This window comes from Cupressus sempervirens, chromosome 10 (assembly GCF_028749045.1).
Source record: "Cupressus sempervirens isolate cs-2001-9-10 chromosome 10, ASM2874904v1, whole genome shotgun sequence".
NCBI classification, from domain to species: domain Eukaryota; kingdom Viridiplantae; phylum Streptophyta; class Pinopsida; order Cupressales; family Cupressaceae; genus Cupressus; species Cupressus sempervirens.
Window position 1 is genome coordinate 572,028,809 of NC_143127.1, and position 25,526 is coordinate 572,054,334.

The 25,526-nt window shown below is 36.6% G+C and overlaps 1 protein-coding gene across 1 annotated transcript in view; it reads left to right on the forward strand.

The window, feature by feature from the left end:
- Positions 1 to 1,270: 1,270 nt before the first annotated feature.
- The window catches only part of LOC149535168 (asparagine--tRNA ligase, cytoplasmic 1-like), a 43,394-nt gene continuing 19,138 nt past the window's right edge, over positions 1,271 to 25,526 (forward strand). The window contains exons 1-2 of the mRNA XM_089803410.1: positions 1,271 to 1,847; positions 19,014 to 19,604. Of these exons, the coding sequence (XP_089659536.1) occupies positions 1,371 to 1,847; positions 19,014 to 19,604 (1,068 nt within the window). The 5' untranslated portion in view covers positions 1,271 to 1,370. The remainder of the gene's footprint in view (positions 1,848 to 19,013; positions 19,605 to 25,526) is intronic.

Genomic DNA, 25,526 nt, shown 5'->3' on the forward strand with positions numbered 1-25,526 from the left:
TGACTCTTTAGATGATTGATGGATTTGATGATTTCAAGGTAAACCATATCTCCCAAGAAGGAATCTCGACTGTTGATGAACTGTCAAATAATGCAATCAACAACATCCAAGATCAATAATTGCAGGGTGATCGGAGGAGGCCCAACTCAAATTAGCGAAAGTCAATAAATGAGCACATAAGGAGTGATATCATATAATAATAAATAAATATATTTAATTTATAATACTATTTGGCAAACATGATAAACAATTAAAATAATAACTTATAATATATGATCTATATTATTTATGCAATTTTCAAATATATTAAATATATAAATACAATATAATTCGATTAAAATTTATAAAATTTATAAAATTTATAATAATTCAACCAAATTTCCTAGCAGTGAATTCTTTAATAATGAAATGTAAATACAATTTCAAAATTTGCTGCATTTGTAATATTGATCAGAGTTTCAAAAAACATCATTTTGTAATTGGACTTAAAAATTCCATGTCAAAAGTGAAGAATAAGAACTGATAAAAAACATGGTAAAAATTACGACAAATATCTAGGTAGACCATGGAAAACATCAAAACAACGAGTTGTAAATGGAGACCGTTAAAATATAGAAAATCGATGGTAGACAATAGGCATATTATTTTTTCACGATGGTTAATTTTTTTCGTACTTTTTATTTTATGTTTTAAGAAAAAATTTGATTGTTAATTTTTTTATTTTAGAAAATACGAAATGTTAATTAGCAATATATGCAAAATTCTTATTATGAATAACTTATAATTATAAATTAATAATCTATACTAAAGTCTAAATTTATATATATACTTTAATATATTTTTAAATTAATATAATTATACTAATTTTTTTAATAAAATTTATTATATTCTATTTTAACAAGTTTCTAAATTAATACAAATATACAATCATAAAAAAAAAATAGACACATATCTAAACACAATAAAAAAGAAAAACTTATAAATATAAAATAACATATGTAACACATATATATAATTATACATATTATAAATCACATTTATAAATATTTAGCAATAAATTTACTTGATTCTAAAAATTAGCCTATCAATTCATACGGTCTAATCCTGTCATATTCGGTTCAAAAGTGCAAAACGGCGAATCCGGGCATCAAATTCCAGGGCGACAGATTCAATCACCTCGCTTTGGAAAAATAAGTTAGCGTGGTTAATTGACTGTAACGGACAAAAACCCTAATGTAAATAAAGAACAACATTTTAAAAATCAGGACTTAGGCAGGGCTTTGAAGCAAGCGTGAAAGCCATACAGTTGCGGGAACGATAACGAATCAGGGGCCTGTGTTGGCATATCAGGGTTTAGTTTTGTGTTGTTCATGGGCACTGAAGAATCCCTCACAAGTGCCATGGAGAACATGGGCGTTTCCTCTGCAGTTGCTCAGGCAAAGTATTCAAGAAGGGTGATAATCAAGTCCATAATGGGACGTCCAGATGAGGGACAGGGCTTAATTGGACAAACTGTTGTGATAGGTGGATGGGTAAAAACATCCAGAGATCACGGAAAGGGCTTGGTTTTTCTCGAAGTGAATGATGGGTCTTTCTGTGACAATCTTCAGGTGTTGGTAAATAAGGATGAATATCCTTTGGATCAGCTTACGCCAACGGGGACCTGTTTAATGGTGGAAGGCGAGCTGACGCAGCCGCCTGAAGGGAAAAAGCAGAAGGTGGAATTAAAACTTACGAAGCTTTTGGAAGTGGGTACTGTGGATCCCAGAAAGTACCCAATTGCCAAGGCGCACTTATCCATGGAGCATCTGAGGAGTCATGTACACCTCAGGGCCAGAACAAACACGGTATGTATAAAGAAATTATCGCCCATTTAAATCAGTTTTGAGTCGAGAATATGTGTGTTTGTATGTAAGAGGCAAAATTGATTCATTTATTTTGGCTGTGTTAATAAATTTTATTTCTGAAAGCTTTATTGAGACACAATAATGATCAGATTACTGGTCTGATTCCGCGGCCCCCCCCCCCCCCCCCCCCCCCAACAAAAAAATAAAAATAAAAAAATTTGAAAATGTCTCCTGTAGTTAATTCTGTTCTATACCTTCAACAATGACTTTCACCTGTAAATTGGCCTAGAAAACAATATCTAATTGATCGAACACTAAACTTTGGAAAAAGAGGGGTAACAACTGCTCAATGATCTCACAATACTCATAAAGTAACTCATCCCTACCACTAATATCCCACCTAACCACATTCTCTGAAGCCCACTTTGCCAAACAATCCGCTACTCTGTTCCATTGGCGAGGGATATGACGAAAGGAAACAGAGTCCAAGGAACTACAAAGACCTAGAATTTGTTTGGCCAAACAGGCTAGTTGCCAACTAACATCCTCCAAACTTTGGTTTATTCAGCATGTCCACAACAATCTGAGAATTAGACTCATAGATGCTCCTCTTCCACCGTAAAGAGCATCCGCGCTCAACAACAATCTTAATAGCAAGGGCCTCCATTAGATTATTAGAATGTTGACCCTTGTAAATAGAGAAGAGAAAAACCACACCACCATCACTACCTCTACTTAAAACCCCAATGCCAACATGACCAGGGTTCCCCTGTGAAGAATTGTCCACATTAATCTTCAAGATCCCAGTTGAAGGAGTCTACTTCCCATCTTGACAAACCTGTTGCTGAACATGGCGAGGTCTTTTTCTAGGAGTGCATCCTCGACTTTATCCCCCAGGTTCAGATTCCTCACAATAAATTGATCGCCAGGATTTATAGTTACAGAGATGTCACGCTTTGCAAAGATAGTCTCCTGAAGCCTATTAAGAATCATCGTCTGCAATTGAAAGCTTCCTAATTTGGAGTCACAAAAAATTCTGCAGTTCCTTTCCAGCCAAAGGTTCTAGAGAATGAAAATCGGCCCAACCATCCAAGCAATTGGCAAGAAAGAAGTCTTCGCTGGAGGTTTGCCCAAGCTTTCCCAAAAATCAATTAGAGAAGTAGCATGAATATAGCCATGACACCAAGCCTCCCACCATCTATGCCATATCTCTCTCGAAAAAGGGCAAAGGAAAGACAAGTGTGAGGCACACTACTCATTGCGCGAACAAAGGAAGCAAACAAAAGGTCCCTGAAAACCTTGTTTGCGAAGATTCTCCCAAGTGAGGCATTTCTTTTGAGCCAACAACCATAAGAAAAAATTACATTTGGGCCTCCAAACCTTCTTCCACCAGCGCACTTCAGCTGGACCATGTAAGTTCCTGTCAAGTAAAGCATAGCCTTGAGCTACAGTAAATTTACCTTTTGGGCTAGGACTCCAAGCCAAAATGTCCCTCTCATTAAAGAAGCTACAAAACCTATTCTCCAAAGCTTTAGAAAGAAGGGCACGATCCTCATTAGAGCCACCCACAAGCCACTCCTGAGGATCCTTCCAGCAAGTCATCTCAACCTGACCCAAACTCTTGACAGTCTTAAAATGCTCCACCTTAAACCATCCAACATTAGTAAAAGTGCGGCAAAGAGGCTGATGTTGGGGAAAGCTAGAGGAGAATGGGAGGGTGGCCATCCCAAGAGTCCTGCCAAAACAGAGCATCCGAGCCTCTGTTGCAAATCTAGAAGAGACCCTTCTTAACAAGTTGGGCTCCCTTCTTAAGAGTGTCCCAAATATAAGAGCCTTTACCTACCAATTGTGGCACATCAAAGCAATCAGCACCAGGAAAGTACTTGTGGGTAAGAATCCTGGCCCAATCTTGATCTTGATTGTTGCACCAATGCCAGTACAGCTTGGCAATCAAAGCCATGGCAACAAGAGCCATCGATCTAAGACTAGGTCCTCCAACATGCTTCAGCCTACACACAGACTCCCACTTGACCAAGCTCCACTTCGAGGATAAAAGGCTGCCAGACTAAAGGAATTGCCGAGATAAAGCATCAAAGTCCCTCACAAAATTAAAGGGGGGGACTTGAACACAACACCTATAAATGGGGAGAGACTGCACCACAGTCTTTAACAAAACCACTCTCCTAGCAGAAGATAACTATCTATAAGTCTAGTGACTAACCTTGCTTCGGAATTTATCCAAAATCCCCTGCCAGTAGCCCCTCCGCTAAGGTCCCAAGGACAAAGGGACCCTAAGGTACATCAAAGGAAGGGAACTGATTTGAAATCTAATAATTCCAGCAATCCGGCTCTGAATAAGCCGAGGAGTATTAAAGAAATAAATAGAAGACTTATCATCATTAATTCTCTGACCCGAGGCATTCAAATAGCTATCCAAAGCTTTCCTGATATTCACTACCTCACTAATTCTAGCCATGCCCATCAACCCGGTGTTATCCACAAACTAAAGATGAGAGTAGGAAGGACGATCATTTTCCCAGCTCTAACCTTGGATAAGACCCTGTTGCACCTGAATTTTTAGAAATCTGCCAAGACCCTCCGCCATGATAATGAATAAATAGGGAGATAGAGGGTACCCTTGCCGAAGTCTCCGAGAGGCACCAAACAATTCTGAAGGTTCTCTATTAATAATAATTGAGGAGGATGAGGTCACATAGCTAAGAACCCAATTCACCCACTCCTCATCAAACCCAAAAGTCAAAAGAATTTTCTAGCTCCAACCTTGGATAAAACCCTGCCGCACTTGAAATTTTAGAAATCTGCCAAGACCCTCCGCCATGATAATGAATAAATAGGGAGATAGAGGGTCCCCTTGCCGAAGTCCCTTAGAGGCACCAAACAATTCTAAAGGTTCTCCATTAATAAGAACTAAGAAGGAGGACGAGGTCACACAGCTAAGAACCCAATTCACCCACTCCTTGTCAAACCCAAAAGTCAAAAGAATTTTTTGTAAGAACTCCCAACTCACTCGATCATAAGCTTTAGCCATGTCCAGTTTATTGAACATAGCTTTCTCCTTAGAAGTAGCCATAGAGGGGACTGTCTCCATTGCTATCACAACCCCATCCAAAATTTGTCTTCCTTCCACAAAGCCACCTTGTTCAGCAAAGATCAAATGACCAAGGAATGGCTTGAGTCTCTCATCAATCAATTTTGGGATGATCTTGTAGACAACATTATAGAACGCAATAGGCTTGAATTGATTCAACCGATTAGCCCCTTCCTTCATAGGTATGAGAGCCAAGAAGGTAGAATTCAAAGACTTCGGCATCTGCTTGCTCCTATGTGATTCCTCAACCACATCTAGGAGATCAAACTTTATTATCTCCCAGAATTCTTGAAAAATCTCAATCGGAAATCCATCTGGGCCAGGGGCCTTACCTTTCTTCATATTAAACACAACTTTCTCCAATTCAGTTAACAAGATAGGGCTTAAGAGGGCCTCATTTATCTCAGCAGAGACAAGGCGGGGGATACAATCGAAGATGGCTCGCTTCTCGGTCCCAACAGTAAGATCCTCCCTAGTAAAGAGATTAGTAAAGTAATTGACAACTTCCCTAGAAATTTCTTTATAAGAAAAGATCCGAGCTCCATTAGGTGAGACAAGAGAGGAAATAGAATTCCCCTGCCTTCGGGCCTTAACTGAGTTATGAAAGAAAGCAATGTTCCTATCCCCCTCTTGAAGCCAATCAACACGAGATTTCTGCTTCCGGAAAATCTCCTCCTGAAGCTCCCATTCTTCCTTTCCTTTAAGAGCTGAGGACTCAGCTTTACTCAGATCAGAGGTCAATCCTTGGTCACGAATCTGACGGGTAATATTATCCAGCTTGGTCTTAGCAGCAATCTTCTGAGCATGTAGATTCCCAAAATACTGTTTATTCCATCTCTTAAGTCTGTACTTCACATGTTGAAGCCTCTTACTGAAAGTAAACATGGCCATTCCATCGGCAGGCTTCCCCTCATACCATCAATCCAACATAAGGTCTAGTAGAGACAAGTCTCTTAACCATATCAACTGAAATTTGAAAGAGGTATTTTTGGTTACTTTGAAAGAGGTGATGGAGAACTTAATAGGCCAGTGGTCAGAGCCCCTCCAGTCAAGAATTTCAGAATTGGTGATCCACCTATTGTTCATCCAATAGTAGGGAACCAAAAATTTGTCAAGCCTTTCTGAGATAGCCTTGCCACCACATCTCCGATTATTCCATGTAAAGACACCATTGGTTGGCTTCACATCAATGAGATTCAAGGAGCCAATCATATCCTTGAGCAGATTTGAAGATGGGTCCAGCCTAGCTAACCCTCCTCATTTTTCATCCAGTCTAGTAACGGCATTAAAATTTTCAGCTTTAATCCATGGGAGATATGGGTCCAAGGACTGGATGAATCTGATGTGAGCCCATAAATGGGACTTACGTGTAAAATCAGTAGGAGCATACATATTGGATAAAAGACAACTTTCTCCAGTCTCAAAACTAGAGGCAATCAAAGAAATGGAGGACCGACTAGAAATCCACCATAAGGGGGAAATTTTCCTAAGGTTCCAGAAGCAAGCCACTCCCCCCAAATTGTTCAAAGCACCGACCCCCTGCCAAGAGCCTTGGGGCCAGATCTGCGAAGCACAATTAGCCAAACCATCCATAGTAAGCTTAGTTTCTTGAATAAAGACCACATCAGGAGACTAAGGCTCAATTAATCTGCGAAGAACCTTTTGTTTGGGGATGTTGTTCAACCCCCTTACATTCCATGACAAAACGATCATTTATGGGGTTGGGAGAAATGAGAATCAATGAGTTTTATAGACTTAGAGTCAACCAAATTTTCACCCATTATCTTCACCTTCTCTTAATCAGTCTTCCTACTACTCTTTGACGGTTTATCTAAAGGCCCCTTTTTGAAGGATTTGTGCTGTATGCCTAATACAGGAGGAGCCTTATTACACTTTACAAAATTTGAGGTCCCCTTAGGCGTCAGGGGATAAGGAGCCATCAAGACTAAGCCCTTCAAACCTTGTGACCCTCAAAGGTCTCCAATATCTTGAATAAGAGGAGGCAAATCAATACACAATTGTCCAGCATGTTGGTCTCGTGGAGATAGAATCTGATCCTCCTTCTGCAAATTTTCAACTGGAATCTCATGCTGACCTTTGGCCCCAGAAGAGAGCTCAACTAGATTACCGTCCTCTTGGACCAATTCCCCAAGAGCATCAAACCTGTTAAAGGTGTCATCAGTCCGCCTGTCCATCCAGGTTCTCTTCTTACCCTTGCCATTGTTTTGGGACTTCACTTGAATAAATCCCTTGCTATGAACAGGTCCATTAGATAAAAGGGCCTTCCCCTTGTCCTCCCTAGGACCTGGGGCAGCCAAGTAGGGAGACTTATTCCTGGGACATTTGCGATGTAAATGACCATATTCATGGCAAATTCTGCATCTAAATGGAAGGGTCTTGTAATCTAGCTGTTGGATCTAGGAAGATGATCCCATGCAAATCTCTATAGAATTTGGCAATGGATTATTTAAATCAACTTCTACACATATACGGGCAAAAGAAATTACCTTACGATCTTGAGTCTGGGTAGTCGAACCCATAGGTTTTCCAAGAATCAAAGAGATTGAGTGAAGAATATCTTCCCTCCAAAATTCCAAAGGAAGCCTTGGCAAGCGAATCCACACTGGAACTTGCGAGGGGATCTCCTTAGTAGAGTTGAAGCCCATGTGCCAAGGCTTGATGAAGAGCCCCACCTGATTAAAGAAATAAGGGCCTCCTTCAAATGCCTTATTCCTATCCATCATGCTTGAAAAGATAACCATAAAATAGTTATTAGCTACTAACAGAATGTCCATATCTCCTTCTGGGTTCCACACCCGGCGTGCCCAATATTCTAGCACAGGCAAAGAAAGGCGAAGGGCCAAATTTGCAAATAAGAGCATGATTGCTCTAGTATTCGACATCCTCCAAAACTTGCTCTGGTTGAATAACCAAAACTGGCCGGTCCTCTGATCTCTGCAAGCTTCCATTAAATTTTCTTAATCGAATCATCCTTTTTGGAGAGGAATCACGTTCCCCCGATTGGGGTTTACTATTCAGTGCCATATCATTGAAATGCATCAATGAAGACGGCTCACCCATCTATCTCCATATCTCTGTGACGGAAAGTTGAGAAGAGGCTATACCTCGGTCTCCCATTCAACAATGAATCGGGATGCAGCAAGAAGGAAAGGAAGATAGGGCAGAAGCCCCACACTCACAGAATACTATAGGTCCCCCATCAAGGACACACCCAAGGTGGTGTTTGATCCAAAAAAACCCACCCACGGGCTTGAAACAAGCTAGGTCACCCGCCCAACCAGTGGACACCCTCAGCAACAGATCCCCAACCTCGAAACAGTAGATAAGCCCGCCCAAACGCCCAAAAACCCCCTTCGCGGGTCGTGTTAGGGCACGCAGGCCCTAACACAGACCAGAACTTCGCTCGCCATCCTCATCCACAAGAGGGCTTTTCGACCGAACACTAAACTTTATGCTTTAGCAATAATATAATTAATTTTACAAGCAAAATAACTTCATTTTAAAAAACTACAAAATTACCTTTATTTGTGAATCAAACACTTAACCCCTGCAAATTTGTCTCCAATGAATACTTCACAAATTTGGCATAATTGTGAACTCAATCACCGATCCACCTTTAGAGTCAGGTTTTCATCCAACACTTGTTGACCAATTGAAGGTTTTCATTGTCACCTTCATATAATTCATCACAGAAATTCATCACGTCAAATGTATAAAACATGCTTGACGAGCCTCCTTATAAAGAATTCCAACCTCCATCTAGAATATTAAGACAGTTGAGTATTGTAAGGCCTCACTAAATATTTGTCACAACTGGAGAACTTTATTTAATGATGTGGCTATTATATTATTTATTATCATTTTCTAAAATGAAATTAATCAATTAAGGTAATCCCTTTTGAAATAATATTAATAGTTGGACAACTTAATCAATTAATTTAATTAAGTTACAGTCCTGCCTGCCCAACACTGCTTGTCCTCAATTGATTTTCTGTTCACCACTTTAATCCCAAACTAACCATATGACTAACACAATATGACTCTGTTGCTCTGCTCTGATGCATTTAGCATTGCTGAAATCTGCAACTGTCATTCTGGAAGCATTCCCATATCGTGCTGGTCAATGGATTCCAAATTTTGGTCATATCATGTTGCTTCATGAGAAAGTGATGATTTGTCTTCTCTCTTCTCCTACCAACAATTTCTGACCATGAATTCCAAGGCTCTATACTTAGAATAAACTGAAAATTGATCAACAACATGTTGCATATTAACGAGTTTTTGCATACTCATCCATATATCACATACTCCAAGCTGCCCACTATAGATGCATACGAGATAATAAACTCAAAATGAAATGACAGACCTGTGAAAAATCTCTTGCATCAATATCATATCGACACCTTGGTAAATCAACTGGCAAGGCTGCGTACTTAATCACATTATGATTGTTCATGGTCGTTATCATCCTTGTTGATGCTACCTTTGGTGCTTCATTCCCCAAAGTCTTGAATTTTATTTTCTTTCCCTCCACCATAAACTCAAACTTTATTTGCTGGAATCTTGAACAGTCCTAGAGAATGTAACCATTGGATTCTTAGTACGAAATCCCAATCGTATAGAAATCATCGGTGATGGTGTAGTCATCAGACTCAGTGCTCATCTATGGCATCCTCGTGTTGCTTCTTCTCTCTAATTCATTTGCTATCATCACACAGAATCTTGGAAAATCCTCCAATGGCAATACTATTCTTTGCCACTACGTTATCACTCATGAAATTTTGAGTTACAATACTGTCCATGAAACATGTCACTTGGGGCTCATTCACAAACCTTCTCACTCTAAGTGATTGATACTTGGGAATCGCAGGAACTAAAGCAGTAGCCCCATGTGCTAGTCTCTTGTTCTTCGCTATCATCAATTTTGTCATCATTGTCGGATGTATATGTGACATAATAAACTTTGCTTTTGTCCTTGATTCTCAACAAGTGAAACATGATATTTTCTTGTACAGCTCGTTCTTGATCTCAAATTCTAGCTCCTCCTTATCATCTTCCTTACTTGTCTTGGATGGAAGATTTGTGTGGCACTTTGTATCCTCATGAATGTGCTTACCCTTAGGAGTAGAAAAATTTATGTTAGGTGCTGTCTTAATGGCATCAGGAAGAGGAAGAGAATCAAAAGTTTTGACCCAACCCTCGAGAGGTTTTGACTATTACGATATTAGATAGTCTCTATTTATTCTCTCTTCCGATTTTTTTTAATGGTAACTCTTTTTGTAATGTTTCCATAAACTCCTGTTCGTTATGGAAACTTTCTTTTTCACTCTACAAGAATGTTTCTATTTACTATCTCTTGTTCGTTATAGAAACATTCTCTTGTATCTTGTATTTATAAATCATTCATGATCTTTGTTTAATAACACATTCATTAATTTACCATAATATGGTGTGAGAGCAAATTCTTGGCATATTGATAAATTTTTAGTTCAAAATTTCCAAAATAATTGCTCTAGTGTATTCAAAATTTGAATCTTTTTTTTCCACCAAACTCGACTAGGGATTCGACGTCCAATTTTTTTGTTGTTGAAATTTTCTTTTTGCAAAATCTGCCTTTTTTTCAAATCTGTTCTCTATGCAAGTACTTTGCAATTTTTTCATTTTTTAAATTCGACTAAAGTTTTTTTTCAAAAACCCTTGATTCCCTTGTCAGGTTAACAATTTTTTTGCATATTCTTGGTGGGTTTTTGCAGATCTCAACTAGGTTAGTCTTGCTGTTTTCTGGGTACATTTTATTTTCGAGCCAGTAGAATCAAAATCTGATAGAAGATTCTATCTGGGATTTTTGAGCTCTTATGTGGATGTCTCTTTAATTTTTTTTAGGTCTCCTGTCAATCTGCCTCGAGGTTCATGCCATTTCACCTTTTTCACAAATTTTCATTGAAAAATGTGCAATGGCATCTCTTTCTAGAAGGCAGTCAACGTTTCAACGAAAAGAACTACAACACCTGAAAGTAGAGAATGATGATGATCTTTGAGTATGTTCGCCTTAAGGCACCTATTTTGGATACCGAGACTCGTCCTACCATAGTCGATGCTACTCAAGAGAAGTTTGATGAGCGTAATTGTGAAGCGGTTATGCTTATTAACTATGTTACTTGGGGATGCGTCCTCGGCCAAAAGGCCCCCACCCCCTTATCGGAAATGTTTCGGGGGCTTGAGGATGGCTAGGGGATGTCCCCACCTCATCCCCTTTTTCTGAAAATTCCTAGGAAATGTCCCAAAAACTTGGGGGCTTCGGGAATTTTTTTTGGGGACGTCCCTACATCTTGGGGAGGGTTGGGGATGCTTTGGAAGTCTTCAAGACGGATGAGTATCCCCGATTTTATAGACAACATCAGTACTTATAAAATATTTTTCTTTTATAAAACATTTTCTTTTTAAATGTTAAAGTGGACCCCTCCTTCCAAGTTCACCCTAACATGCTTATTGTTGTTTGGTAGTTAATTCTTGCTATTTGGGGCCCTCTAGTTTGAGTATTTAACAACATTACATTAAGAATCATGGAATTAATATTGCTGTTATAGTCATGCTGCACACTCAGATTTATATAACAGACTATTTCCAAGGTGCTGGGAAATTCTGAAAACTGTGTTATAGAGCTAGAACATGTATCCATATGTCATTTTCTGGCAATATCTTAGTGCTTTGTTGGTCTTGGGTTGATCTGGGTCCTTTGTGAAAGATATGGTGAATATTGAAAGCTGCATCAAGACACTGTCGTATAGGTACAAACCTATATTATGATCAAAACTGTATAGAGGATCTTTTCGTGTTAATATCAATCCACTTACAGTGAATTGGAAGTGTGGTTTCAGGATCAAATGATAGTAGCGTGTTTCAATTTGGAAGGTGGGTTATTGTTCGTGTTAATATCAATCCACTTACAGTGAATTGGAAGTGTGGTTTCAGGATCAAATGATAGTAGCGTGTTTCAATTTGGAAGGTGGGTTATTGTTCATGTTGCTATTGAAAATGAATTCTAAATTATGTTCTTGGGTATATTTCAAATTTTTATGTTGTTATTTGAATATTACATGCACATTTGACAATAATTCCAAATCATAAATGCATTATAGCATATTGAGCATTGAGTTTGGTTATTGAAATGTTGTATGTTAAGGTTCTATGATGTTTAAATAACATGGTTTATCCATGTCTTCATATGAATGTAATGTATATATGCAAATTTCTCTATATATTTTATAATTTCCCTATACTTATATAGCCGTCCCCTTGTCCCCAAAATTGGTGAAATTTATTGCTATCCCAGAAATTTGTCCCGCCGTCCCTTGCCATCCCCATCCTGGAAACTCAAGGGAACATAGCTTATTAAGGTTTCAATTATCGATGATCAATTGCCTCAAGTGCTTTGGCAAGACAGCTGCAGAGATTTGGAAAATACCGAGATCTCCACAAGACATTAGATAGAAGTAGAGTCTTCTTTATGTAGAATCAACTATTCTCCATGATTATGAATGAGCATATGTCCTTACAAGAGTATCTTCTAAAGATTAAGGACAGCAAGGATCAACTTGGGGCCATTGGTCGTAAAATGGAGGAAACATGGTGCTCCTTATCTTGGAATGCCTACCACCATCGTATGAGCACTTTATTGAGACACCCAACATTATTGCAACTAATGTTGACTTGAAGTTCTCAGATCTTTGTACCAAACTTCTGCATCAGGATTTGTTGGAAACAACAATTTGGTAGTAGTGCTCCTTCGTCCTCCTTTGAACAAGTATTTTCAACCCGATTGTTTCATTAGGATAAAGGCTCATGTCAGTCATCTGCTTAGTCTTAGAATAGCTCCAAGAAGAAGCAAATCCGGTGCAACTACTGCCACAAATTTGGTCATGTGATCCAAGAATGCAGGACTTGCATTGCTTTTGATTAGCAGAAGCAAAGTGGATCCTAGACACATGCCAACATTGCAGAACATGCAAACCTCTCTGATCAACACGACGCTAGCCTTTATGCTTTTTGAGGACATGCAAATTTCTGTTTTTTAAAGATAGATTGACCATTAAGGGAGGGTATTACGATATTAGATAGTTTTTATTTATTTTCTCTTCTGTCTTTTTCTAATGGTCACCCTTTTTGTAATGTTTCCATAAACTCTTCTGTTCGTTATGAAAATTTAAATTTTTTTTTTCATTGTACAAAAAGTTTCTTTTTCTTTTCTCCTGTTCGTTATAGAAACATTCTCTTTTATCTTGTATATATAGATCATTCATGATCTTTGTTTAATAACCCATTTATTATTTTACCATAATACTAAGCCCCTCATAAACCAAGAAATCAACCTCATCTCACTCACATCAAAAACCGTTACTGACAACTGCCTAAATGTATGCATCAAGTGTCCTCACCTTACTCATTGAGCTAACTACCTAGAATGTGCCTCTGAACCCTTATATCTTAAGAAACAATTGAGCTATGACCCTGTGTTACTAAACCATGATGCCATCACTCAAGTGCAGCTCTTTCAAGGTGAACAGTAGCAGATTTTAATGGCCTCGATCTCCTTCATCTGATTCAGTGCAGTATCCAATTATGAATTCAAGCTCTAGCTTTACCCTTTGGTGACCCATCAAACTAGGTAAGGATAAACATATCAATCTTTTCTACAACCCATAATTCTATTCCCTTGATTCCATTGTTTCTTCTTTGGCTTCGTGTGTTTGGTGACCTCCAAGTGGTCTCTCAAAGTGATCATTGAATGAAAATCTGCCCCCAGTGCTTGATACTTAAACAAAATTTAGCATCCTCATTCTCCTTCACGGGTTCCTCTTGTGCTTGGAATGTCTGAATTTTTATAAATTCATAGTTTTGCTCGTAGAATTCTCATTATTTCCTGCAGCTTTGGAATTTTCCCCTCTCTATGCCCTAGATCTCTTCCATTTGCTGTGTTATGAACCAGCCATCTTATTCAAATAAGATTTTTAATCTTAAGTTGTCTTAATATTTCTACAAACATATGTTTTGCCTACTCTTCACTAACGGATTGTGGTTTATTGTAGCCAGCTATTATTCCTTTCTGCTTTTCTAGTTTATGACCTCCTTTCTCATGCAGACAGTCAATCTGAATAGGCTGCGAAGATTTGTAGGTCTGATACCACCGTAATATCTCTAAAATATGGATAATGGAAGGAAAACAATATTTTCAGAATTAGGGTATAGAAAAATTTGAAACTTTATTTGCATGTAAGAAATTTGTTAAGGGAGAAATATGAAAACCCATCAGAAATTTTTTAAGGGAGAAATCTGAAATTATGAAAAAAATCATTTGAAATTTTGTAAGGGAAAAAAATGAAAACCCATCAGAATTTTTTAGAAAGAATCAGGAAAACCCATCAGAAATTTTTTGAAGGTAAAAAATAGTGAAAATCTATCAGAAATTTTTTGAAGGTAAAAAATACTGAAAATTCAAAAGAAATTTTTGAAGGGAAAAAATTATGAAAACCCAGCAAATTTTTTTTAAGAGAAACTATTATGAAAACCCTTAAGGAAAACCTACATTTGGCAAAATACGAGACTTTGCATGGTAAAACAGCACATGCCCTTTCCATGCAAGTAACCAAGAAATCATGCAATCAAAAACCCTCAACCGGGCTTGTGATTTTCAGCAAAAATCTTCAGAGACAGACCACAAAATTCATAAAATATCTCTCACAATTTGCTTTTTGAAAAAATCAAAAATTAAATTTCTGAAAAAATTCAAGTTCAAAAGAGGCTTTGCCAAATTTTATGAAATTCTATCTATTTGCTTTGATACCATGCTATGGTAGATTGATGTTTTTGTAGTTGTATTAAACAAAGTAGATGGAAACTCTTTTTATAGATTAAGAAAGATGCTGTTCCTAAAAGAAACAATCGTGAAATAAAGATGAAAATAGAACCTACTTAATAAATTAAATACTAAGTAAGTTGACCATTAAAGAAACATTATAATATTCTAATAACTTGCGCTTAGGGTCATCCTGCTTGGAGTCATTTTTAACATACTTCCCAAACTTTTATCAATCAACTTCCAAATTAATCGAAGGTTTCTCAGGAGCAAAGGAAGATTTTTCATGCACACACATATCAGAATATTAGAAATGCTGGCATATGCTGGGTTGAAAAAATCAGTCAAAGGAGGCAATGAACATTCTAAGCTTTCTGAAGAACCACGGACCATCTGCTGCACAAAATTGCAATCTTCGATTGAAAGAAATCGCAAAGAAAGAAATCATGTTCGGAAGCAAATATGGAAGTTCTGCCACTTTGGTGAAAATATTTTTAGTCCAGCAAACAAAATCCACATAAGGAGGGTGCATAGGGAAGCATCATAAGACAATAGACCTGCTGTTAATGCTGTCTGAATTTGCATCAGTTCATCCATCACAAACTTGTTAGTCAAGAGGTTCTTCCACTAACCACGCTCTTTCCTAGGAAAAAGAGGCAGAATTTTTTTCCATATTTGAGGGGAAGAAATAAGGGCATCAAGATTATTTTACTACCTAGCTAATTGGTTAGAGAATTTGACAATTTTGTCCCAGCAAAACTTTGGACAATAAGGGAAGGGCAAAGATTAGGGTGGCATTTTAAGATTTGATGCTTGCCAAAATTGCCAGCTGTGTAAGGGGTTGTCTGTATTGTGCATTCCTTAAACAACACAAGACATCACGAACCTTTTGTTGTGAGCACTTTAGGCACAACTTCTGGGACTGGGGGTTTTGTGGATAAGAGAATCAATGCCAATGGCAAAGACCACTAGAGACTATTAGAGTTAAATCTCTCTATTTTTGTCTCTCTTATGTAGATTTACTTCTATTTCTAACGGTCACTCCTCTTCTATGTTTCCAAATTCTCTCTCTGTTTAATATGGAAACCTTTTCTTTCTCTCTTCAAAATGTTTCTATTTTTCTCTCTGTGTTCGTTATAGAAACATTCTTGTGTATACTTTTTTATATAGATTATTTATAATCTCCGTTTAATAACACATTCATTATTTTACCATAATATGGTATCAGAGCTTTTTTTTTTTGAAAAATAATACTTTTATTATTGAAATTTCTAGAGTTATATTTTGAAATAGGATTTGAATTTTTTTAATTTATGCATGGAATTTTAGATTCAAGATTTTCAACATCCTTTGCCTGGGTGTTCAATATTTTTTTGCAGAATGAATCCATATAGGGCTTTTTGCATCACATCTGTGTTTGATATTAAATTTTTTCTGTGGTCATTTTCTGTACTTAGTGCTAGCTTCTTGGCTCAAACAGTCCATTTTCTTTGTGGTTTTTTTGACTGTCACAACTTGGTTTTTGGCTCCAGTAATCTGCACACGCCATTTCTTGCAACACTGTTTTCTGCAACCCACAGGACGTGCACCTCGCAACAAGGTTTTTCTTTTTTTTCCCCGTCTACGGTGACTAATTTTTTGGGGCATTTCGACCCTTCTGTTGTTTTCTGAACTGTCTACGGTTTTTAAAACCCTTTGGAGTAGATCTGTGGCCAACGTTCTTCTATTCCACTATTTTTTCAGATTAAATCTGTGCCATTTTTGCTTCCTTTTCCAGCCGGCTAGGTTTCTCTTTGAACCTCTCAATTGTTTTGCCGAATGTGAAATCTGGTTGCAGTTTCTCTATTTTTTCTGGGTGCATCATTTTCCATGCCTTGATTTTCGAGCCAGCAGATTTAAACTATAATTTCAGATTCCTTTTGGGTTTTTCGAGCTCTCTTATGGGTGGCCTTTCATTTTTTTGGGGTCTTTCATCAATAATGCCGAGGCACTTGTTCTGGGTACCAAGACTCGTCCTAGCATAGTCAATGCTACTTAAGAGAAGTTTGGTGAGCGTAATCGTGAACCTGTTATGCTCATTAAGCTTTCAGTTACTGATGATCAACTGCCTTAAGTGCTGTTTGGCAATACAGCTGTAGAGATCTGAAATACACTGAAGCATCTCCACGAGACATTATACAAAAGTAGAGCTTTCTTTTTGAAGAATCAACTATTCTGAACTATTATGGATGAGCACATGTCCTTATAGGAACATCTTTTGAAGATTAAGGACATCAAATATCAGCTTGGGGCCATTGGCCATACAATGGAGGGAGAGGCTATGGTGGTTATTACTTGAAAAGTCTACCGCTATCCTATGAGCACTTTATTGAGACACTCAACCTTACTGAAACTAAAGTTGACCTTAAATTTCCATATTTGTGCGCCAAACTTTTGTAGCAGGACCGTTGGAAACAACAGTTTGGTAGAAGTGCTCCTTCATCCTCCTTTGAACAAGCATTCTTAGCCCAAGGATAAAAGATAAAGGCCCATCCCAGTCATCTGCTCAGCCTTAGGATAGCTCCAAGAAGAAGCAAATCCAATGCAACTATTACCACAAATTTGGTCATGTGATCCGAGAATGCAGGACTTGCATTGCTTTTGAACAACGGAAGCAGATAGTGTATCAGCCACAGACCAATATTGCAGAACATGCAGAGCTCACTGATCAGCCCAAGTGTTTCTTTTATGCTTTTAGACGATTCACCTGCAATTTTTTTGTTTTGAAGTTAGATTGACCATTAAGGGAGGGTATTAGAGTTAACTCTCTCTATTTTTGTTTCTCTCTCTTTTGTGGGTTTACTTCTATTTCTAATGGTCACTCCTTTTCTATGTTTCTATATTCACTCTCTGTTCAATATGTAAACTATCTCTTTCTCTCTTTAGAATGTTTCTATTTCTCTCTCTTTGTTCGCTACATAAACATTTCTATTTATACTTGTATATACAGATAATTTATGATCTCTGTTTAATAACATAGTCATTATTTTACCCTAATAGAGACATCCCCACTGGCCTTAAATTTGGTGCCTTTCTGTTGATCAGTTTCTTTGTTCAGTCCAAACTCCTTATTGCCATTACTCTCTGCTGTTGATTTTGCCTTCTGCCACTCTCACTTCTTCTCCTGCATGCTATTGCAGTGATTGCCTGCCATATAAATGAATTATTAGCTCAAATCTTTTTTTGCATTCATTTTGTTGTTGTGTATTGTGTATGTGAGAAAAGTAGCATTTTTTGTTTGTGTTTCGTGTCTTCTAAGTTTATTCATAGAAGAGTGCATAGAATTACGTGCAGCTCCTTTAAAAAAAATCTATGTAGCATGTTTTCATTTGAAATAGTCGGTGCCATGTTTTTTTTAAAACTGAGTCTAAGGTTGTGTCAGAAATCAGCTTATTGAGTCTGGTAACTATGATGGACGGCAACTATAATTTACCTGGTGCTAAAATTGATAATACTCTTTTGGCAACTAATAATTTTCTGCTCTTATTCTTTTTGTAGAATACTAATCCAAGTTTTACATCATTTTCTTGTTTAAAGCTCTAAAGCTGTTGACTTTATCAGGGCTGTTATTTTGTAGCTCATGCAATATGTCTAGATTTTTGAGTTTGCTGTCCTTTGTTTCTGGATATACTGATAGGAGGCGAATGAGTTGTAAATGTGTTTTCTTTGACAACTGTTATACTATGTAAGTTCTTTGGATGTGTGCATTGTGGAAAGCATGCACTTGCATTCGGGAAGCTTTCCAGTCTCAACCAAAAACTAGGAATTCTTGATTTTAATGTGTGTAGGCCTTATACTTTCCATTATACAAGTCTTTTTTGTGCAAACAAAAAAAGTGGATTGTCTTTAGTTCAGATCCATGTAACTGAAAATTAAAATAAATTTGTTTGAATCTATACCATAAGTATTAGTTTACTTTTAATTCAATATATAGCTAAGCAAGTATGAGTTGGTTTTATTTGAATCTTCTCTATGTTTAAGTGTTAGGATACAAAATGCAGTCTTCTCTAAAAAAATAGTTTATTCATAGACATTTTTTGGCTAGACTTTGAATCTCAAAGATGTTCATATTTTTTTAAGAATGCTTCGGCTGTGACACCATGCATTGACTATTTTATGTCTATTTTGATTATCTGTTTTGCAGATTTCAACTGTTGCGCGCATTCGTAATGCCCTAGCATATGCAACACACACTTTTTTCCAGAATCATGGTTTTAATTATATACAGACGCCTATTATCACAACTAGTGATTGTGAGGGTGCTGGGGAAATGTTTCAAGTCACAACACTATTTAGTGAGGCAGATAAGTTAGAGCGTGATTTAAAGAAAAACCCTCCACCTACTGAAGCAGATATGGAAGCTACTAAGCTTCTTGTTAAAGACAAAGGTCAAAGAGTGTCAGATCTGAAAACTGACAAAGCTGATAAGGCATCAATTGAAGCAGCGGTTTCTGAGCTTCATAAGGCAAAAGACCAGCTACTAAAGATGGAAGAGAGGTTTAAATTAAAACCCGGCCTTCCAGAAAAAGACGGAAAAATTGATTTTTCTCATGACTTCTTTGCACGACAGGCATTTTTGACTGTCTCTGGTCAGCTCCAGGTTGAAACCTATGCATGTGCTTTAAGTAGTGTTTATACATTTGGGCCAACATTCCGAGCTGAAAATTCTCATACATCAAGACATCTCGCAGAATTTTGGATGGTTGAACCTGAAATTGCATTTGCAGATTTGGAGGTGAGTCTAGATGCATCATGATCCATTTTTAAGCATGCAAATAAATTAATTTAGATGGAACTTTTAATCTTCAAGCTGCATTTATTATGCTAATAGGCTTTCTACATTGGCAGCAAGGAATCTAATGTCGTGACTGTGTACAAATAAAAATCCTCTAAGTTATACGGCATTTCACAGGTCAAATAATTGCTGAGAGGTGTTTGACTTTGGCAGCAAGGAGTCTCATGTCATGAACATCTACACAAAAGTCCATTATCATGAACTTGAAAACAAATAATAAATAATTAATAATGAAGATAAGTTTAAATGGTAGCAAAGAAAGTCTGTTATATTTACTACGTTTTTAACACTAAAAAAAAAAATTACTGAAATTATGAATTTTATATTTATTACATTTTATAATGTAAAAGCAAAATTAAAATATTTGCTGAAATAGGGGATGTTATATTTACTACTTTTTTTTAATGTAAACACCAAATCAAAGAATTACTGAAATATCTGGCATTTGCACCCAAAGGAGGCACAAAGGATACGCCGATATGTGTTTGATTTGAAAGCATAAATAAAGTTGCACATAATAGAAGCATAAATTGTTTTGGAGAAATAATGGCAAACCAAAAGAGGAGGATTTGAAAAAATTGGGTAAAAAATAATTTAAGGGGCACTTCCACATCATAGATATATTGACTATTGAGATTAAATATATTTATAGAGTTTGACAAGCAGATTGTAGAGAATAGATTTTCATCATTTATAATTTGATATAGGTATCATTGATTTCATCAATGGCATAAAAGATAACTAGACGGAGACAATTGTCAAATGTCAATTACAATATAGTTTATGACTGTCTATAAAATAAGTACAAAATTCCAAAAACTCAAAAGTAGGCGTGCTAGGGGGCAGGAGGCCCTACCGATGCTTCTCCTCAAGAAGGCCCTGACTTTAGTCCTTCAAGAACACTGAAAAAAGTTTGCCTCTTCCAAGATTTGAAGATCTTCAGGCTCAACAGCATCATCATCATCTTATTCAAAAACATCATCATCATCACTAAGTTACTAAAGCAGTGTACCTGAGTTAAGTTATTTATAAAAATAATAAAATAAGCAGTGTACCCAAGTACAGATAAAAACAATGAAACATCATCATCATCATAGTGCTTGTACATATAAAAATAATGAAACAGAAAGCGGTGTACCAAAGTTACTTGCAAAAATAATAAAATAAAGTGTTTCTTAAGTTGGAGCTAAAGCTCTTTCTATTACAGACACAATTAGAATTATTTTATCTATTTTAACAAACTTATGATTAACAGTTCTAGAAGAAAAAAGAGTAAACTGTGACTGCAAATGTGCTGCTGTGATTCTCTTCAATGTGGAAATTGAACATTCTACTAAAATTATTCCTGCCTAGAATCATTTTAATAACATTAATCTCGACTTTCCATTACATTTTAAAAGACAAAACCACTACAAACGAAATTATTGTGTTGCAATAATAATAACATCACCACCAATTTCTACTAAAAGCAAAAACATTACCAATATTGACATGAGCCTACATGCTCATGTATATCAGTATGTACTGATATACCCTACAATATATACACCATTCATAATTATTGCTTCAGCAGAAACCTGAATCAATATTTTATGTGAAGACATATTGACTTACCCTACAATATTTTGACATCAGAGCTTAATTTCTGCTAAAAGCAAAAAAAAATGTACAGAAAAATATTGGCTATTCTGTTTTTTCAATATATAATTTCAGTGATACTAAAAACTATTAATCATGATGGATTTCAGAAGACATCTAATATTACCAAAGATTTATTTTTTGCTTCCTTCCCACCTATCTGCGCTGAAGATATCAAACATGAGTTGTGCAGAACTTTTAAAGCATCATAATCCTAACACATACCCAGATTAGATATTCCAAAATATCTATTTCAAATCTTGCACTCTGGCAAAGGTTCTTGGCAGAAATCTTGAAATTATCTTTGTCCAAGAAGATCTAGATTTAAAGTAAACAAAAAGAAATAAATACAGTTCCTGTTCTTCAAACCATTTTTAAGGATGATGTAAAATAATTTAAACATTTCTTTCTTGACGATGATGTAAAACAGCTCAAAATGTGGACGATAAAAGGTATCAAAGTTGCATGACTGTAAGAAATATATACAGTTGCTTGCCCAGTGACGAAAACATATTGACAAAATTGCCGCTATTTTACTAGTGCTGATTATATATATGAAAAACAGAAATTAGGCGCCAGCAGCATTTGGTTGTATAAAAGAAAAACCAAAAATAAGAATTTCAAAGCGAAGATTCTTAGTCAAACAAAAGGCTACCTTGAAAAATGGCAGAAGAATGGTGGAAAATGGCAGATTTCTGAGTCGCCCATCTCCTCTCTGCAACTCATGCAATTTCGAAGACAAATATTGGCGAACAGGCTCGCACAACTCAAACAATTGATGAATAGGCTCGAATGCAATTACAGGCTTGTGCGCACATGTTAAGTAGCAAAAATGATGTTTTTTTGCCACGGATTTGGTTTTTTTCCATGCCATTTCATGGCCTGATTAATCATGATAAACCACGATTATTACACCGATTAAACACGATTTTTCAGGGCAACAATTGTTGACAATTCAATGGTGATTTTTGCCTATTTTACAGGCAATCGATCGGCAAAAAGTCCGACTGATGAATAATTGTCTCTGATTGCAGATTTTTGCTACTATGCTTTACATAACAAGAGTCTAACTACTGTGTAAGTATGTAACTAATGTGCAACTATGTACAAGAATGTCTTCGACACCGATACATATTTGTAGACTGAAACTTCTATACACTTTCTTTTGTTATGTAAATCTCAATTTATGCTTTTAAATCAAAGATGTATCAGCATATCCCTTGCACCTCGTTTGGGTCCAAGAACTAGTTTTTTTATGAAGAGATGTCTGACAATAAGACACCCTTACTTGAATACAAACCCTTCCTTTCAGAAATATACTTATAAGATAGAGATCAAAGGAGAGGACTAGGGGCAAATCGATAGCACCAGAAAGCAAGAGGAGGAAAACTAGAAATCAATGGGAATTACATCAAGTTTCACAACAGATATAAATTAGGGACAATACATTCAGAAAATAACCAAAAGAAGTTTCACAGATATAATTTGGGGACAATACATTCAGGAAATGACCAAAGAAAATCAGATCTAAGAGAATATAGGGTAAAACTGGAGTACACTTATCAATTAGGATTGCAGCAGCAATCAGATTTAAACACTGCTGCGACCAGATGGAGCCAAAGGCTCTGTGAAGCAGGTAAAGGAGAAGAGAAAGCCTAAGGTGGAAACTTGTGGTGGTACCTTTATTCCAAATTTGTCCAAGGATGAAATGCCGAAGAAATGGCTCGAATGAGTGCGCCTGTGTTTATTTCTGTTTTTTCTGTAATGTTTAGTTGTATCTGGGAGGCCCAATTTTGGATTGTGGGCATAATCGTAGCTGGCAAGGTCAACTGTGGTTGTTATACTGTCTTAAAATACAGATAGGCGGGAGGATAGTTGTAATAGCTTGTTTTTTGAAATGCTGGTATGTCATGTAAGCCCGAGAGGCATGGTATGGGATGGATAGTCGAATAACAGAAATTTGGGTTGAATTTGAAAAGACTCATCTGCCATTCAGTGGCTTCTATGTAATACTTTTTAAAATATCAATACAAAACTAAAATATACCGATTTTAAAAAAAATATTGGTATCAAGACAATCCTTTCAGACTGAATATTAGTATTACACATTCGGCAGAGATAGGATAAGTTGTCAATCTTGTAGATCAGAAATCCATCGCAATTGTAGTATTTTCAATATATATCACCATATTTGAGTTGTATCTTAATTATATTAGTAAAGTTGAGGTTTATGCATGTATTGTTGACCATTTAATTGTACACAGTACCAAGATAACTATTGAGATTAAAGATCTTAATAGGAAGAAATCTTTTGCAAGTGAGTTGGTAAGGACGTTGTCTCGATATCACAAAATAATCAGACAGGACATTACAATCTGAAATATAGGAAAATGAAAAAGCGAATTTTCTAAGTTACATTTTCAAAAGATTTGATCATACCAATAAGTGAATCTTTCAAAATCTAGTGATATGTTCAAAAGGTCATTCTTTGGTATCAAAGTTGCAGTCTCTAAAATTGTCAAAGCATGTATAACCTCCCAATGAGATTAATTGTGTTGATTGTTTGTGCTGAAAAAAAAGGAAAAGGGGAGAATTTTTTTTGTAAAAAACAATTCTTGTTTTCCGCGTTAAGGGAATTTGATCTTCCTTTTGTTTGATGGAACATTCAAGAAGCTTTGGAGGCCCACAGGGCCTAATTGGTAATAATGGATGAATAAAAGCTCTCTGCCAAATTATGAACAGGGAAGTCAACCAATAAGAAAGTTACTGGCTAAATTAAACCTTCTCATACTCGAATGAAGTTCTCATAATAAAAGCAATCATATTAACTCTAAATTGGAAGAAGAATGGCATCATCATAGTAAAATCAATCAGATTGGCATGAATTGTGCTTAGGAAGAGCTACACAAGCAACAAGATTATCTTGCAAGGTTTGAAATCTGGTTATCCATACTGAGTGCTCAATATCCTATATTGACAATTATTGGCATTTATTTTTTCTCATTAACAAATCTTAATTGAACAAATTATACTTGATTCATTTTGGATTCCAATGATGTAATGCCTTGCTCGGGAACCCCTGGAACAAAAGGATGGAACATACACTGATTTTTGTTAAAAAAAAATACAAGTTGCTTAACAACAACATAGAGTAACCAAGTGCAATAATAAAACATCTAAACAAGATAAGAAATCAGGGAACATGGCATAACTCACATGTTCACCTACACAAGAGAAAGTCTTTCTAATACTTCCAAAGATTCCCAAGCCACTAGCCAAGTACTCAGAACAGAGAACACAAATTTCCAAGAATACTACAAGAGATCTTGATAACCATCCACGAATCATGAGAGGGAGATACTGCACCATCTCACCCAATCAAGATGTTCTTTTTAAGTCCAAAGTAAATGTTACTAGCATGGTTAAACATATAGGTTCATTACCAACCAACCATGACTTAATCAATATGAATAGCAACGATCCTCAAATTATCATGCATAAGCCAAGGGCTTGGGGTGACAAACCCACTAGAAACCACGTTGAACGTTAAATGCTAAATCTTGACATATAGCTAAGTCTAAAATCTCCTAAAAACCTCGAAAATCTGGAATCTTTATCTGAACTCCTAGAAAGCTGAAACCCTTCTCAAATGACTCGGCTTATATATATATATGCCACTTAAATGATATATTTTATATAAGGTCTTCGTGTTGAATTAGGCGTGAAAGGCAACTGTGAGCACCCTACCCAAAGGTTCAAACACATTCCCCACCACTTAAACTTGTATCACATCCCAAAACCATGGAGACACCAATCTTTTGCGTAGATGTCAAAGTGCAACAACCCCATTTTCCGGTCTTAGCTAACAACTAGCGTAACATTGAAAGTATAGATACTACTTCACATTCATGAGAAGACAGTTATAACAGTTATGTTCGTGCGAAAGAGATTAACAATTATACTCAACTTTACTTAAATATCATAACTAACAATTGAGCATCATCAATAAATCTAGATTGAGGATTTAAGTTTTTCATACCCTAAATCCCAAAGACAGAATCCGCCTAGGGCAGCATTTGCAAAACCCAGGTTAGTCCCACATATTCCACTTAGGGTACAAATGGTTATACCATTGTATCGTAATGACATATACCATTTAGGGCATTAAATATCACTGTATCATAATAACAAATGCTACTCAGGGCATCAAATACCATTGCATCA